This window comes from Notolepis coatsorum, assembly GCF_963971535.1.
Source record: "Notolepis coatsorum genome assembly, chromosome: 1".
Classification (NCBI taxonomy): domain Eukaryota; kingdom Metazoa; phylum Chordata; class Actinopteri; order Aulopiformes; family Paralepididae; genus Notolepis; species Notolepis coatsorum.
The window spans coordinates 123,243,085-123,256,295 of NC_140165.1; the positions used below are offsets into that span (position 1 = coordinate 123,243,085).

Below are 13,211 nucleotides of genomic sequence, written 5' to 3' on the forward strand. Positions count from 1 at the left end.
GCGAGGCGGTGAGGGGGGCGGTCACTGCGAGGCGGTGAGGGGGGCGGTCACTGCGAGGCGGTGAGGGGGGCGGTCACTGCGAGGCGGTGAGGGGGCGGTCACTGCGAGGCGGTGAGGGGGGCGGTCACTGCGAGGCGGTGAGGGGGGCGGTCACTGCGAGGCGGTGAGGGGGGCGGTCACTGCGAGGCGGTGAGGGGGGCGGTCACTGCGAGGCGGTGAGGGGGCGGTCACTGCGAGGCGGTGAGGGGGGCGGTCACTGCGAGGCGGTGAGGGGGGCGGTCACTGCGAGGCGGTGAGGGGGCGGTCACTGCGAGGCGGTGAGGGGGGGCGGTCACTGCGAGGCGGTGAGGGGGGCGGTCACTGCGAGGCGGTCCAAACTCCGGCTTGGCCGGTCGTCATACTGACACAATTGGCAGTGTCAGCCGGAGGGAAGCCGGTGGGTGGTATCCTGGTCGTTGTAAACAGCGACTCCTACAGGTCGGTCAGGGCGCCTGCACAGCGAGGAAGGGATCTGGGTAAGGTAGTGTGATCCTCCCACACGTTACACCTCACCCAATGAGAGTCCTCGCTGCCAGGTGAAAAGAGGCTGCTGGCTGTCTCCTATGTCTCAGAGGAAGCATGTGATAGACTTCAGGGCTCCCTAGACCGGCAAGTAGTGGGGAAATGTGCGCAATGACCAGGAAGGGGAGGGGGCAATTGGCATAACGACTAAATTGGGATGGGAGAAAAATACAGAAAAATAGGAGGAGAAAAAAATATATATATAATAATAAAAAAAAATGCAGTCTAGCATGTGTCAATGATTAAAAAAACAACACTGGTTTTGATGGATTTCTTGTTTTTTTCTTTGTGTGTGTGAGAGAGAGAGAGAGAGAGAGATAGTTCTCCAACTTGTGTGAGTTTAGACTGCGTTACCTTCTGTTGCAGTGATCTCCTGGTTGTTGGGGAACCCCTGTTGTAGACCAGGCCCACTGCAAGTTGCTGTACTCTGTCGTCTACTCTAAGCCAGGTGGTCGAGGTTCGGTTTTGTAAGTAGCAGTTTAATAACGGCTGATTTAAAGGCCAAGGGCACCACGCCAGTAGACAGTGAAGTGTTAAATATGTTAAGTAGGGCGGGACCTAAACTTGGGCAGAAGTTCTTTAATGAGAGTTGCTGGAAGAGGGTCAAGCGAGCAGGTTGAGGGTTTAGCTGCACCAACCATGTTTTCAAGGCCGGATAGTATATGGCTGGATTGCATTGCAGAGGGACGGCCAATCGGAGGTGGGGAGGGACTCGTGATTGGTGAGTAAGCCATCAATTTCGTCTCTTATGAGATACATTTTCTTGGTAAAGGATACAATGAAGTCATTGGCCGAAAATGCATGATTTAGCGCAGTTGGTTGCTTCTGAGTACGTTTTGCATCTGTATCAATCAGGAACTTCAAGTTATTTTTGTTTTCATTGATGAGCCTGGAGAAGTACAAGGTTTTGGCAAGGTTTTGGTTTTGTATTTATGTAGACTAGTCATTCCAGGCAAGGCGGAACACTTTGAGTTTGGTCGAACGCCATTTATGTTCAAGTTTGCGGCATGCCTTTTTCAAGAAGGTTTGTTTTTGCAGACCACGTTTCTTTTTAGGCTTAAGAGGAGCGATGGAGTCAAGCGTGCTTTGAAGGGCGGTGTTGAGCTTATTTGTGAAGATATCAAGGGGGCCGGAATAAGAAAGGAAGGGAGAGAGGGTATCCGGTAGGTGTTGAACAAGTGTTGGGACAGTGGAGGCGTTGATACGACGGCTCATGTAGGATTCCACACACCGTCTGATCGAGAAACCGTCAAATCAATTTGATGAAGTAATGGTCTGATACGGCAGGAACATAAGGAGAAACGGTCAAGTCTGACCCAGTGAGACCGCGGGCTAGGACTAAGTCAAGAGTGTTCAGTAAAAGCCTTGTATAAGGGATCCAGAGTTTTGTTGAAACAATTAGTATGTTATCAGCTAGGGCTGGGCGATATGGAAAAAAATCATATCGCGATAACGATATGATAATGTTATCATATTTCTTGATATCGATAATTATCGAATTGTTCTAAGTATTAAAAAAAATGTTTTTTTTTTTTCGTTTTCTTTTTTTTAACAACAGATGTATGTTTATTTTGCAGCAATTCTTTGTCATTGCCGCCATCTTTAGTGTTACATCCCCTCACACTCCAGTTCTCAGGCTGCAGCTGGTTTAAAAGCGAAAGTAAACCGGCTTCTCTGCTGGCTGTGGCTCCAGGGGAGTTGAACAGTTCTGGCTCTGCTCGTTTATTTTCGATCTTTTGGCGCTTTTTTGGTGGACAAACCACCGCACATGTGCACCGTGACTGGAGTCTAGCTCTGCTAGCACACATAGCCTACTGTGTACAGACGGTTTCAAACTGTATTTTAAATTAGAAAGCAAACAAAATAAATGGACAAGAGAAAAATAAATCTCAATTTGGTCAGTATTGTCATTTGGACAAGCAAAGCCATTACTTTAACACTTTAACTACCAGAAGACGAGTTTAGGCGTCCTTCCCCGCCATGCTCAAGTTGCCGAAGACGCCGTAACTCGTCTTTGATATCAATATTTCAAAAATCTGTGATCGGATTCATATTTCCCATCCGCTGGCCTGAGACCCACCAAAAAGCCCCACTGAACCCTCTAGCGGTTCAAGAGCACCATCTGGTGGCCGATCGGCGCAATCGCCAAACAGGAAGTTACTTGGACGATGTGCTGTTCACCCATATTACTTCCGGGCACTCGGTATAGGTTCCGGCACTCTAGCTCGTCACAATACCTAGCGATCCGTTGCCAATAACTCGATAAACAACATGATTTGGACGTATATACTATTATACAAGCTGGAAATGGACCGGATATTTTTACATCCCATAATGGAAAACTGTCTACCCCACGCTGATCGCCCAACGGCCCGCGGAGACTGGGGTGAGTTTTAGCGTGTAATATTTCCGTGTTCGACACTAACTGTTATGATGAACATTTGACCCACATTAGATGAATGGTATAACGCTGCCCACGGAATTATAAACGCCCCCTCGCCCATCCGGTCAACATCAGATGACGTGTAGTAACTTCCAGAAGTCCGTCCAGTTGGATTTTTTTATATCGCGCCGATTGCTATCAAACTGTATTTGATCATCAATATAATGCATTTGGGGCTATAAATCACGTTCTGGAGAAAGCTGCAGAAAGATATGAAAACATACTTATACTTTAGATCATATTTTAGTATGAATATGTGAATGAAAAAGTTTAACGTTCATACACCCTGAACAATACATATAGGACATTGAATGGGCCCTAATAATGGCAATTTAGCAATAGAATTTAAAAAGTTATAGCCCTGCAAAGAAGGGGAACTTCTCCATAGACAAATAGAGCTGGCAACCTATGGTATATCATGAATTTAGCGTTAGGCAATCAAAGTGTTAAGTTGCAGGCAAGAAAGACAAGTCTGTCCACCACCTCTGGTTTTAAAACTGCCCTGTTGCAGGTAAAAAAAAAAAAAAAAAAAAAAATTCGATTTTTTTTTATTTCGATATTCGATATCGATTATTAAAATATATCGCGATATTTATCGTTATCGTTATATCGCCCAGCCCTATTATCAGCAGTGTTGTGCTAGTTACTGAAAAATAGTAACTCAGTTACTTTACTAGTTACTCATTTCAAAAGTAACTCCGTTACGTTACTAGTTACTTACACCCAAAAGTAATGCGTTACTGTGAAAAGTAACTATTTAGTTACTTGAAGAATAAAAAAATTGCTCCCATGCAGATACTCAAAATCGGTTGATCAACTTGACAGTTTCCATTCACATCACTGAACTCTGCTAAGCAATGTGGTCTAGAATAGATACAAACACAAATCTGACACAAATGTCCCGACGTAATAAGAAATGCACCATGCCTAATTGCTCGGGGAGGTTGAGCGCAGGCACGTTTAGGTTGAGCGCGTGCACGTTTAGGTTGAGCGCATGCACGTTTAGGTTCTAGGTTGAAAATAAGTGCTTGAACAGCCTTGATATCTGTCGCCGGAGCGTTTCATTATAATAAACCGTCTTGCAACGTTGTTTAAGATATCAATCGTGTATTGCAACGTTAGAATAGTTAGGATATCAATTGTGCATGAAAGGACTATATTTATATTGTTTGATTAGTATTGATGAGATTCCTTGGCAGATTTGTAGTCAAAATGCGTTGATCAACTTGAGTTTCCATTCATTTACATTCACATCACTGCACTCACCTCACCAGTGTCTGTCGAGATGTAACGTTATTCCAGCAGCAACATTTTCTTTATCTCATTTCCATGTTGTACTGTATATTCTCTCTCCAAGTAGTTGGAAATAGTTTTCCGTCCCATTTGCCGTGTGTCGCCTCGTATCATTCTACGCTGGTGGCGAGTGGATTTGGATGAGTCCTGGTAGTTAACGTTAGACTCCAGTACCTTTGAGCCAAAACACAAATGACATAACTAAAACGTTATTTTCTTTTCGCTCGACAAAAGAGAAATACGCGAGTAGCTGCCTGGGCGCTGCCATTATCAGTCAGGAATAGTAAACAAAACACGCCCCCAGCACAGCATTTCCCCGCAGCCAGGCAGCCAGGATATGAGGATAATAATAATAATAATAATAATAATAATAATAATAATAATAATAATCACTACCGCTCGCTATCAATCTACGCCGTATATAACGCAAATAACGCTGTGACGAACCATTCAGTAACGTAAGTAGCGTTACTGAATTTCAAAAGTAATGCGTTAGAGTACTAGTTATCGCAATATTATGAATTGTTTCTTTGTATATTGTATGAATTATTATTGTGTAAAATTTAGGGGCTGTAAGACCTCAATCAAGATATGAACTTGCAGTTAAACCATAATGTGCATGTTAGCCCATTCCGTGTTACATTGGAATTCAAACTAGGTTGGTACCTGTCTTTTTCTCACCCACTGAGGGAGGTGTGTGTGTGTGTGTGTGTGTGTGTGTGTGTGTGTGTGTGTGTGTGTGTGTGTGTGTGTGTGTGTGTGTGTGTGTGTGTGTGTGTGTGTGTGTGTGTGTGTGTGTGTGTGTGTGTGTGTGTGTGTGTGTGTGTGTGTGTGTGTGTGTGTGTGTGTGTGTGTGTGTGTGTGTGTGTGTGTGTGTGTGTGTGTGTGTGTGTGTGTGTGTGTGTGTGTGTGTGTGCGGGCGTGTAGACACTCAAAACATTGGCTTCTAGTATTACTGCAGGCCAAGCATGTTTTTGTACCTTTGTTGGCAAGTTATTACGGTTCATTACATAGTGTGAAGTTTGTTGTTTTTAACCCTTTCACTACCACACTACAGAAGGTTAACCTTTCACTGTCGCGTGGCAGTGAAAGGGTTAACCTTTCTCTATTGCCGCAGTGAAAGGGTTAACCTTCTGTATTGCCGCAGTGAGAGCGGGGTTGACCCTAGAAGTCTGGACTTAAATCCAGGGGTGTAAAGTACTTGAGTAATTGTACTTCGTTACAATACTTAAGTACTGTTTTGGGGGATTTGTACTTTACTCGAGTATTATTAGGTTTGTATACTTTGTACTTTTACTCCATTACATTTCAGAGAAAAAATACATACTTTTTACTCCTTACATTTAAAATGCAGACCTACAAAGTACAAAGTACAAATCTCACAGGTCCAACCATTTAATTAGTATATTTTAATTGTTTATCTGGCCGAACTAACGTTAACGTTATTAATCCTGCGACCGCAGGTAAACAGCCAATCAAATCCCCATCAATGGAAAATGAACCCGCCCATACCCATGCTGATTGGTCCTTGTGCAACACTAGAAAGCAGGGATCTTTGATTAAACACCTGCTATCAGAAGAATAGACAGTCGGATCCGCATTATGCTGTGGTTAATATTGTGATATTATTCAGGGTACTCCAGTATTCTGTCTTCTGTCTGTCTTCAGCATTGTCTATCGCAGAACACATTCCATTGTGGCCAGAGTGTATGCTTGGTTTCATTCCAGCCTTGCCTAAACACCAGCTGATGATTTCACTAATTGGCTCACCTCTTCAACTAACTCACCTGGTGCAATGTATAGTTAAAATGAAAACTTGGCCCACGATGGAATGAATTTGAGACCCCTGGTCTATCCCTTTCACAAAAAAAAATTACTTTAACTTTTTAGTACTTAAGTACATTTAAAAGTAGGACTTTTTGACTTTTACTCAAGTGTGTTTTTAGCCAGATACTTTGACTTTTACTTGAGTCAGATTTTGAGACGGTACCCATACTTTCACTTAAGTATAATTTCTGGGTACTTTTTACACCCCTGCTTAAATCCTACCTGCCGGTAACGACGACTGCAACTCCTCTCAGACGCCGGGCCTTCACCGGGGGACTAACCACATTGTTCTGTTCTCTCCACAGAGCTCCGGCATGGAGGACATGGTCTGGGAACAATACACGGTCACGTTACAGAGGGTGAGTTACCAGGGGTTGGGAAACTATTATCTTTCAATTGAAGTGCTTATCACCCGGCATGTTTGATTCTGGAGAAGTGAGGATAGACATGTTGACTTGGAGCCGGGAGGCTCAGGTGAGACGTCAGTCTTATTGGTTGCAGTTCAAAGCTTTTGGTGGATTTTCTCCTAACGTTTCCAAGTAGCATGGTTATTATGTTTTATTGATATGATCAAGTAGTATGGTAATAGGTTTATTGATATGATCTGTGGGTCACAGGAGAGTCCCGTCTCCCTTAGTCACTGTTGCTGTAGTCCAGCGGTTCTCAAACTACGGGTCGCGACCCAACGTGGGGTCGTGGGTAGGTGACAGTGCATTGGCAAGTAAAAAAAATATAAAAATCAATAAAATCAACATATTTTGGCTAAATATGCCTTGTTTTATGAATGTGTTTTGATAACATAGTGCTGTAATTGGAGTTGGGGAGGGGGGAGGGGTTGCTATTGCTGGTTTATTGTACTGTGCATTTCCTTGGACCTCTCTTGGCAGAGCCTGAGGTGTGGCCAGCAATAGCCACCCCTCCCCCCTCCCCCCTCCCCCGATATCCCTGTCCCACTCCAACCCACACTTAAAACTAAATATGTAAACAAAATGCTGTTTGACGCCATTGCAGATTCAGCCTTTAATCTCGAAGCGTCGCAACCTTACATTAAATGCTGTTCTCTCAGGCAAAGTGTAGGACAAGGATTTCAATAAAACTCCACGTGTCCATGGGGGAAATGTTAAAGGTGCAATAGATACAAATGTGTATGTAGTTTAAATGTGTATATATATATATCCACAGAGCTTTTTTTTTTTTAGAAAGGTGCATAATTTTTTTTTTAAATATTTTAAAGAATGTTGGCGGGTGCAAAATGAATGTTGTTTACATGTGTGCATGTATCCCCCCCCACCCCCCCCCCCCCCCCTACTTCCCATTGCACCCGATTGGATAAATTACATACTGGTGCTCTAGTGTGACACCTAGTGGCTGAATGTTAGCTCCTTTAAGCAGCTGTAAGCTCTATAATAAAAGCCAAAGAGAATATTTAAAATGCCACGCGTGTTTTTTCCGTGTCTCTGCACACTGTTGTTAAACTCACTCCCATGGTGTTCCCGGAGAGATAAACATCACATGGCGACCAGGAGACGCCTGCTCTCTCGATAAACACCCAGCAGGGGAGCGAGGAGAACCGGTGTGGCCTGCTCCTGACCCCCAGGGTGCACGTGCATGCTCTACTTTTTTAATTTAATATTCTCTTTGCCCTCTAAGCTCACTGTTGTGCCTGGATCTGGTTTATTGTTGCTCCCAACACACAGAAGGACAGTTTTCCTTTTAGCCTTTCGAACGCCATCCTCTGTTCCGCCTCGGCTCCTCAGCGTGTGTTTCTCAGTGCCGTGTTGAAGCACACGCTGTGTGGAGCGTGTTGAAGCACTAGCTGTGTGGAGCGTGTTGAAGCACTAGCTGTGTGGAGCGTGTTGAAGCACTAGCTGTGTGGAGCGTGTTGAAGCACTAGCTGTGTGGAGCGTGTTGAAGCACTAGGTGTGTGTGTGTGTGTGTGTGTGTGTGTGTGTGTGTGTGTGTGTGTGTGTGTGTGTGTGTGTGTGTGTGTGTGTGTGTGTGTGTGTGTGTGTGTGTGTGTGTGTGTGTGTGTGTGTGTGTGTGTGTGTGTGTGTGTGTGTGTGTGTGTGTGTGTGTGTGTGTGTGTGTGTGTGTGTGTGTGTGTGTGTGTGTGTGTGTGTGTGTGTGTGTGTGTGTGTGTGTGTGTGTGTGTGTGTGTGTGTGTGTGTGTGTGTGTGTGTGTGTGTGTGTGTGTGTGTGTGTGTGTGTGTGTGTGTGTGTGTGTGTGTGTGTGTGTGTGTGTGTGTGTGTGTGTGTGTGTGTGTGTGTGTGTGTGTGTGTGTGTGTGTGTGTGTGTGTGTGTGTGTGTGTGTGTGTGTGTGTGTGTGTGTGTGTGTGTGTGTGTGTTGGCCCCCAGCAGAAAACACTATCACACCCCTGGGTCCAACACACACATAGTGGCGTCCAGGGGGCGAAATTAAAGCCAGTTTTTACCTTTGGCGCTTGCCACTGAGAGCCCTGCCCGCCGTGTGGACGTGTAGTTCATAACAATACTTATTTTGAAAATCTGTGCGGGTCTCATTTCCGGCCCAAGCGCAGCTAGCGTCATAATATCGATGGCTCCGGCAGTTAGCAGCATTCGGTTCGTATGATATTCTTATTTTGAAAAAAAACGTGGCAACGAGTCATATCCGCCCAGCCGGGCCAGCCCTGCAGCGTGATACTATTGGCTTCTGCTCGTATCAACACAGAGCGGCCCGCAGCTCTAGTGCCACTGCTAACGTTAAGCTCTCAGAATGGTAGCAGCTCGCCCGCAGCTCTAGTGCCACTGCTAACGTTAAGCTCTCAGAATGGTAGCAGCTCGCCCGCAGCATCTAGTGCTAACGTTAAGCTCTCAGAATGGTACAGTAGCAGCTCGCCCGCAGCATCTAGTGCTAACGTTAAGCTCTCAGAATGGTAGCAGCTTGCCCGCAGCATCTAGTGCTAACGTTAAGCTCTCAGAATGGTAGCAGCTCGCCCGCAGCATCTAAGTCAAGTCAAGAGTTTTAATTGTCACGGCATACACGTATACAATGAAATGCGGGTGGTCTTGCCCGCGACGATATGCAATACAGTGGTACAACATATAATAGAATCCAATAAAAATACAGTGGTACAACATATAATAGAATCCAATAAAAATACAGTGGTACAACATATAATAGAATCTAATAAAAAACAACAGTGCAATAAACAGGTAACATGGTGTGACATCTCGGTATCTGTACATAGTATTTACAGAGCATATAGGACATGCTAGGTAGCTTTAGTAGTGCAATACACTGTTCCTGTTGTTATACTAATTTAAAGTGGCCTTTCCTCTTGGCCATAAGTGTGCGTGTGTGCGCCGCGGCATGAGTGTTAAAGTGGCTGCTAGTGTGTGAGCGTGCTCGGCGTGCTCAGCGTGCGTGTCGTGTGTGTGCTTGTGTGTGGATAGTTCAGTTTCTGTGGCTCTCAATGTTCATTGTTCAAGGCTCTGATGGCCTGGGGGAAGAAGCTGAGCCTAAGCCGCTCTGTCCTAGTAGCTGGGGTTCGCAGGCGTCTGCCTGACCTCAGCAGCTGGAACAGGCTGTTATTGGGGTGGTGGGGGTCTTTCATTATTCTGCAGGCTCTGGATTTGCACCTCTTGTTGTATAGAACCTGCAGGTAGGTAGCGCAATACCCGTGGTACGCTCGGCTGAGCGCACCACTCTCTGTAGGGCCTTCTTGTCCTGTGCCGTGCTGTTTCCATACCAGGCAGTGATGTTTCCAGTCAAGATGCTCTCTACAGCTCCTGAGTAGAAGGACTGGAGTATCTTCCCCGATACTCTGAACTTCCTTAACTGTCTCAGGTGGTAGAGGCGCTGCTTCGCTTTCTTTACTACTGTGTCTATGTGTGTTGACCATGTCAGGTCCTCTGAGATGTGGACCCCCAGGTACTTGAAGCTGTCCACGGTAGCCCCGTTAATCATCAGTGGTGTGTGTGTCTCCTGCTGTCTTCTCCTATAATCCACGATCAGCTCCTTGGTTTTACCAATGTTCAGGAGCAGGCTGTTGTCCTGGCACCAGCGGTCCAGTACCTCAACCTCCTCCCGGTAGGCCTTCTCGTCGTTGTCCGAGATCAGCCCCACCACAACCTGTTCTAGTTTAGGTGTAAGTGGAAATCAACCTGTTCTAGTTTGGTTGTAAGTGGAAATCAACCTGTTCTAGTTTGGTTGTAAGTGGAAATCAACCTGTTCTAGTTTGGTTGTAAGTGGAAATCAACCTGTTCTAGTTTGGTTGTAAGTGGAAATCAACCTGTTCTAGTTTGGTTGTAAGTGTAAATCAACCTGTTCTAGTTTGGTTGTAAGTGTAAATCAACCTGTTCTAGTTTGGTTGTAAGTGGAAATCAACCTGTTCTAGTTGGGCTGTAAGTGGAAATCAACCTGTTCTAGTTTAGCTGTAAGTGGAAATCAACCTGTTCTAGTTTGGTTGTAAGTGGAAATCAACCTGTTCTAGTTTAGCTGTAAGTGGAAATCAACCTGTTCTAGTTTGGTTGTAAGTGGAAATCAACCTGTTCTAGTTTAGCTGTAAGTGGAAATCAACCTGTTCTAGTTTGGTTGTAAGTGGAAATCAACCTGTTCTAGTTTGGTTGTAAGTGTAAATCAACCTGTTCTAGTTTGGCTGTAAGTGTAAATCAACCTGTTCTAGTTTAGCTGTAAGTGGAAATCAACCTGTTCTAGTTTAGTTGTAAGTGTAAATCAACCTGTTCTAGTTTGGCTGTAAGTGTAAATCAACCTGTTCTAGTTTGGTTGTAAGTGGAAATCAACCTGTTCTAGTTTGGCTGTAAGTGGAAATCAACCTGTTCTAGTTTGGTTGTAAGTGGAAATCAACCTGTTCTAGTTTGGTTGTAAGTGGAAATCAACCTGTTCTAGTTTGGTTGTAAGTGGAAATCAACCTGTTCTAGTTTGGTTGTAAGTGGAAATCAACCTGTTCTAGTTTGGTTGTAAGTGGAAATCAACCTGTTCTAGTTTGGTTGTAAGTGGAAATCAACCTGTTCTAGTTTGGTTGTAAGTGGAAATCAACCTGTTCTAGTTTGGTTGTAAGTGGAAATCAACCTGTTCTAGTTTGGTTGTAAGTGGAAATCAACCTGTTCTAGTTTGGGTGTAAGTGGAAATCAACCTGTTCTAGTTTGGGTGTAAGTGGAAATCAACCTGTTCTAGTTTGGTTGTAAGTGGAAATCAACCTGTTCTAGTTTGGTTGTAAGTGGAAATCAACCTGTTCTAGTTTAGCTGTAAGTGGAAATCAACCTGTTCTAGTTTGGTTGTAAGTGGAAATCAACCTGTTCTAGTTTAGTTGTAAGTGGAAATCCACCTGTTCTAGTTTAGTTGTAAGTGGAAATCAACCTGTTCTAGTTTAGCTGTAAGTGGAAATCAACCTGTTCTAGTTTAGCTGTAAGTGGAAATCAACCTGTTCTAGTTTAGCTGTAAGTGGAAATCAACCTGTTCTAGTTTAGTTGTAAGTGGAAATCAACCTGTTCTAGTTTAGTTGTAAGTGGAAATCAACCTGTTCTAGTTTGGTTGTAAGTGGAAATCAACCTGTTCTAGTTTGGTTGTAAGTGGAAATCAACCTGTTCTAGTTTGGTTGTAAGTGGAAATCAACCTGTTCTAGTTTGGCTGTAAGTGGAAATCAACCTGTTCTAGTTTAGCTGTAAGTGGAAATCAACCTGTTCTAGTTTGGTTGTAAGTGGAAATCAACCTGTTCTAGTTTAGTTGTAAGTGGAAATCAACCTGTTCTAGTTTAGTTGTAAGTGTAAATCAACCTGTTCTAGTTTGGTTGTAAGTGGAAATCAACCTGTTCTAGTTTGGCTGTAAGTGGAAATCAACCTGTTCTAGTTCGGTTGTAAGTAGAAATCAACCTGTTCTAGTTTGGTTGTAAGTGGAAATCAACCTGTTCTAGTTTGGGTGTAAGTGGAAATCAACCTGTTCTAGTTTGGTTGTAAGTGGAAATCAACCTGTTCTAGTTTAGTTGTAAGTGGAAATCAACCTGTTCTAGTTTGGTTGTAAGTGGAAATCAACCTGTTCTAGTTTAGTTGTAAGTGTAAATCAACCTGTTCTAGTTGGGTTGTAAGTGGAAATCAACCTGTTCTAGTTTGGTTGTAAGTGGAAATCAACCTGTTCTAGTTTGGTTGTAAGTGTAAATCAACCTGTTCTAGTTGGGTTGTAAGTGGAAATCAACCTGTTCTAGTTTGGTTGTAAGTGGAAATCAACCTGTTCTAGTTTAGTTGTAAGTGTAAATCAACCTGTTCTAGTTTGGTTGTAAGTGGAAATCAACCTGTTCTAGTTTAGTTGTAAGTGGAAATCAACCTGTTCTAGTTTGGTTGTAAGTGGAAATCAACCTGTTCTATTTTAGTTGTAAGTGGAAATCAACCTGTTCTAGTTTGGTTGTAAGTGGAAATCAACCTGTTCTAGTTTAGTTGTAAGTGGAAATCAACCTGTTCTAGTTTTAGGTGTAAGTGGAAATCAACCTGTTCTAGTTTAGTTGTAAGTGTAAATCAACCTGTTCTAGTTTGGTTGTAAGTGGAAATCAACCTGTTCTATTTGGGTTGTAAGTGGAAATCAACCTGTTCTAGTTTAGTTGTAAGTGGAAATCAACCTGTTCTAGTTTGGTTGTAAGTGGAAATCAACCTGTTCTATTTGGGTTGTAAGTGGAAATCAACCTGTTCTAGTTTGGCTGTAAGTGGAAATCAACCTGTTCTAGTTTAGTTGTAAGTGGAAATCAACCTGTTCTAGTTTGGCTGTAAGTGGAAATCAACCTGTTCTAGTTTGGTTGTAAGTGGAAATCAACCTGTTCTAGTTTGGCTGTAAGTGGAAATCAACCTGTTCTAGTTTGGTTGTAAGTGGAAATCAACCTGTTCTAGTTTAGCTGTAAGTGGAAATCAACTTGTTCTAGTTTGGCTGTAAGTGGAAATCAACCTGTTCTAGTTTGGGTTTAAGTGGAAATCAACCTGTTCTAGTTTGGGTGTAAGTGGAAATCAACCTGTTCTAGTTTGGTTGTAAGTGGAAATCAACCTGTTCTAGTTGAGGTGTAAGTGGAAATCAACCTGTTCTAGTTTAGTTGTAAGTGGAAATCAACCTGTTCTAGTTTAGTT

General features: G+C 43.6%; 1 protein-coding gene across 1 annotated transcript in view; it reads left to right on the forward strand.

Annotated features, from left to right (window-relative positions):
• The window catches only part of LOC311248943 (tight junction protein 1-like), a gene marked incomplete at its 3' end in the record, with an annotated part of 73,490 nt that overhangs the window by 14,939 nt on the left and 45,340 nt on the right, over positions 1-13,211 (forward strand). The window contains exon 2 of the mRNA XM_084338188.1: positions 6,430-6,483. Within this exon, the coding sequence (XP_084194314.1) occupies positions 6,430-6,483 (54 nt within the window). The remainder of the gene's footprint in view (positions 1-6,429; positions 6,484-13,211) is intronic.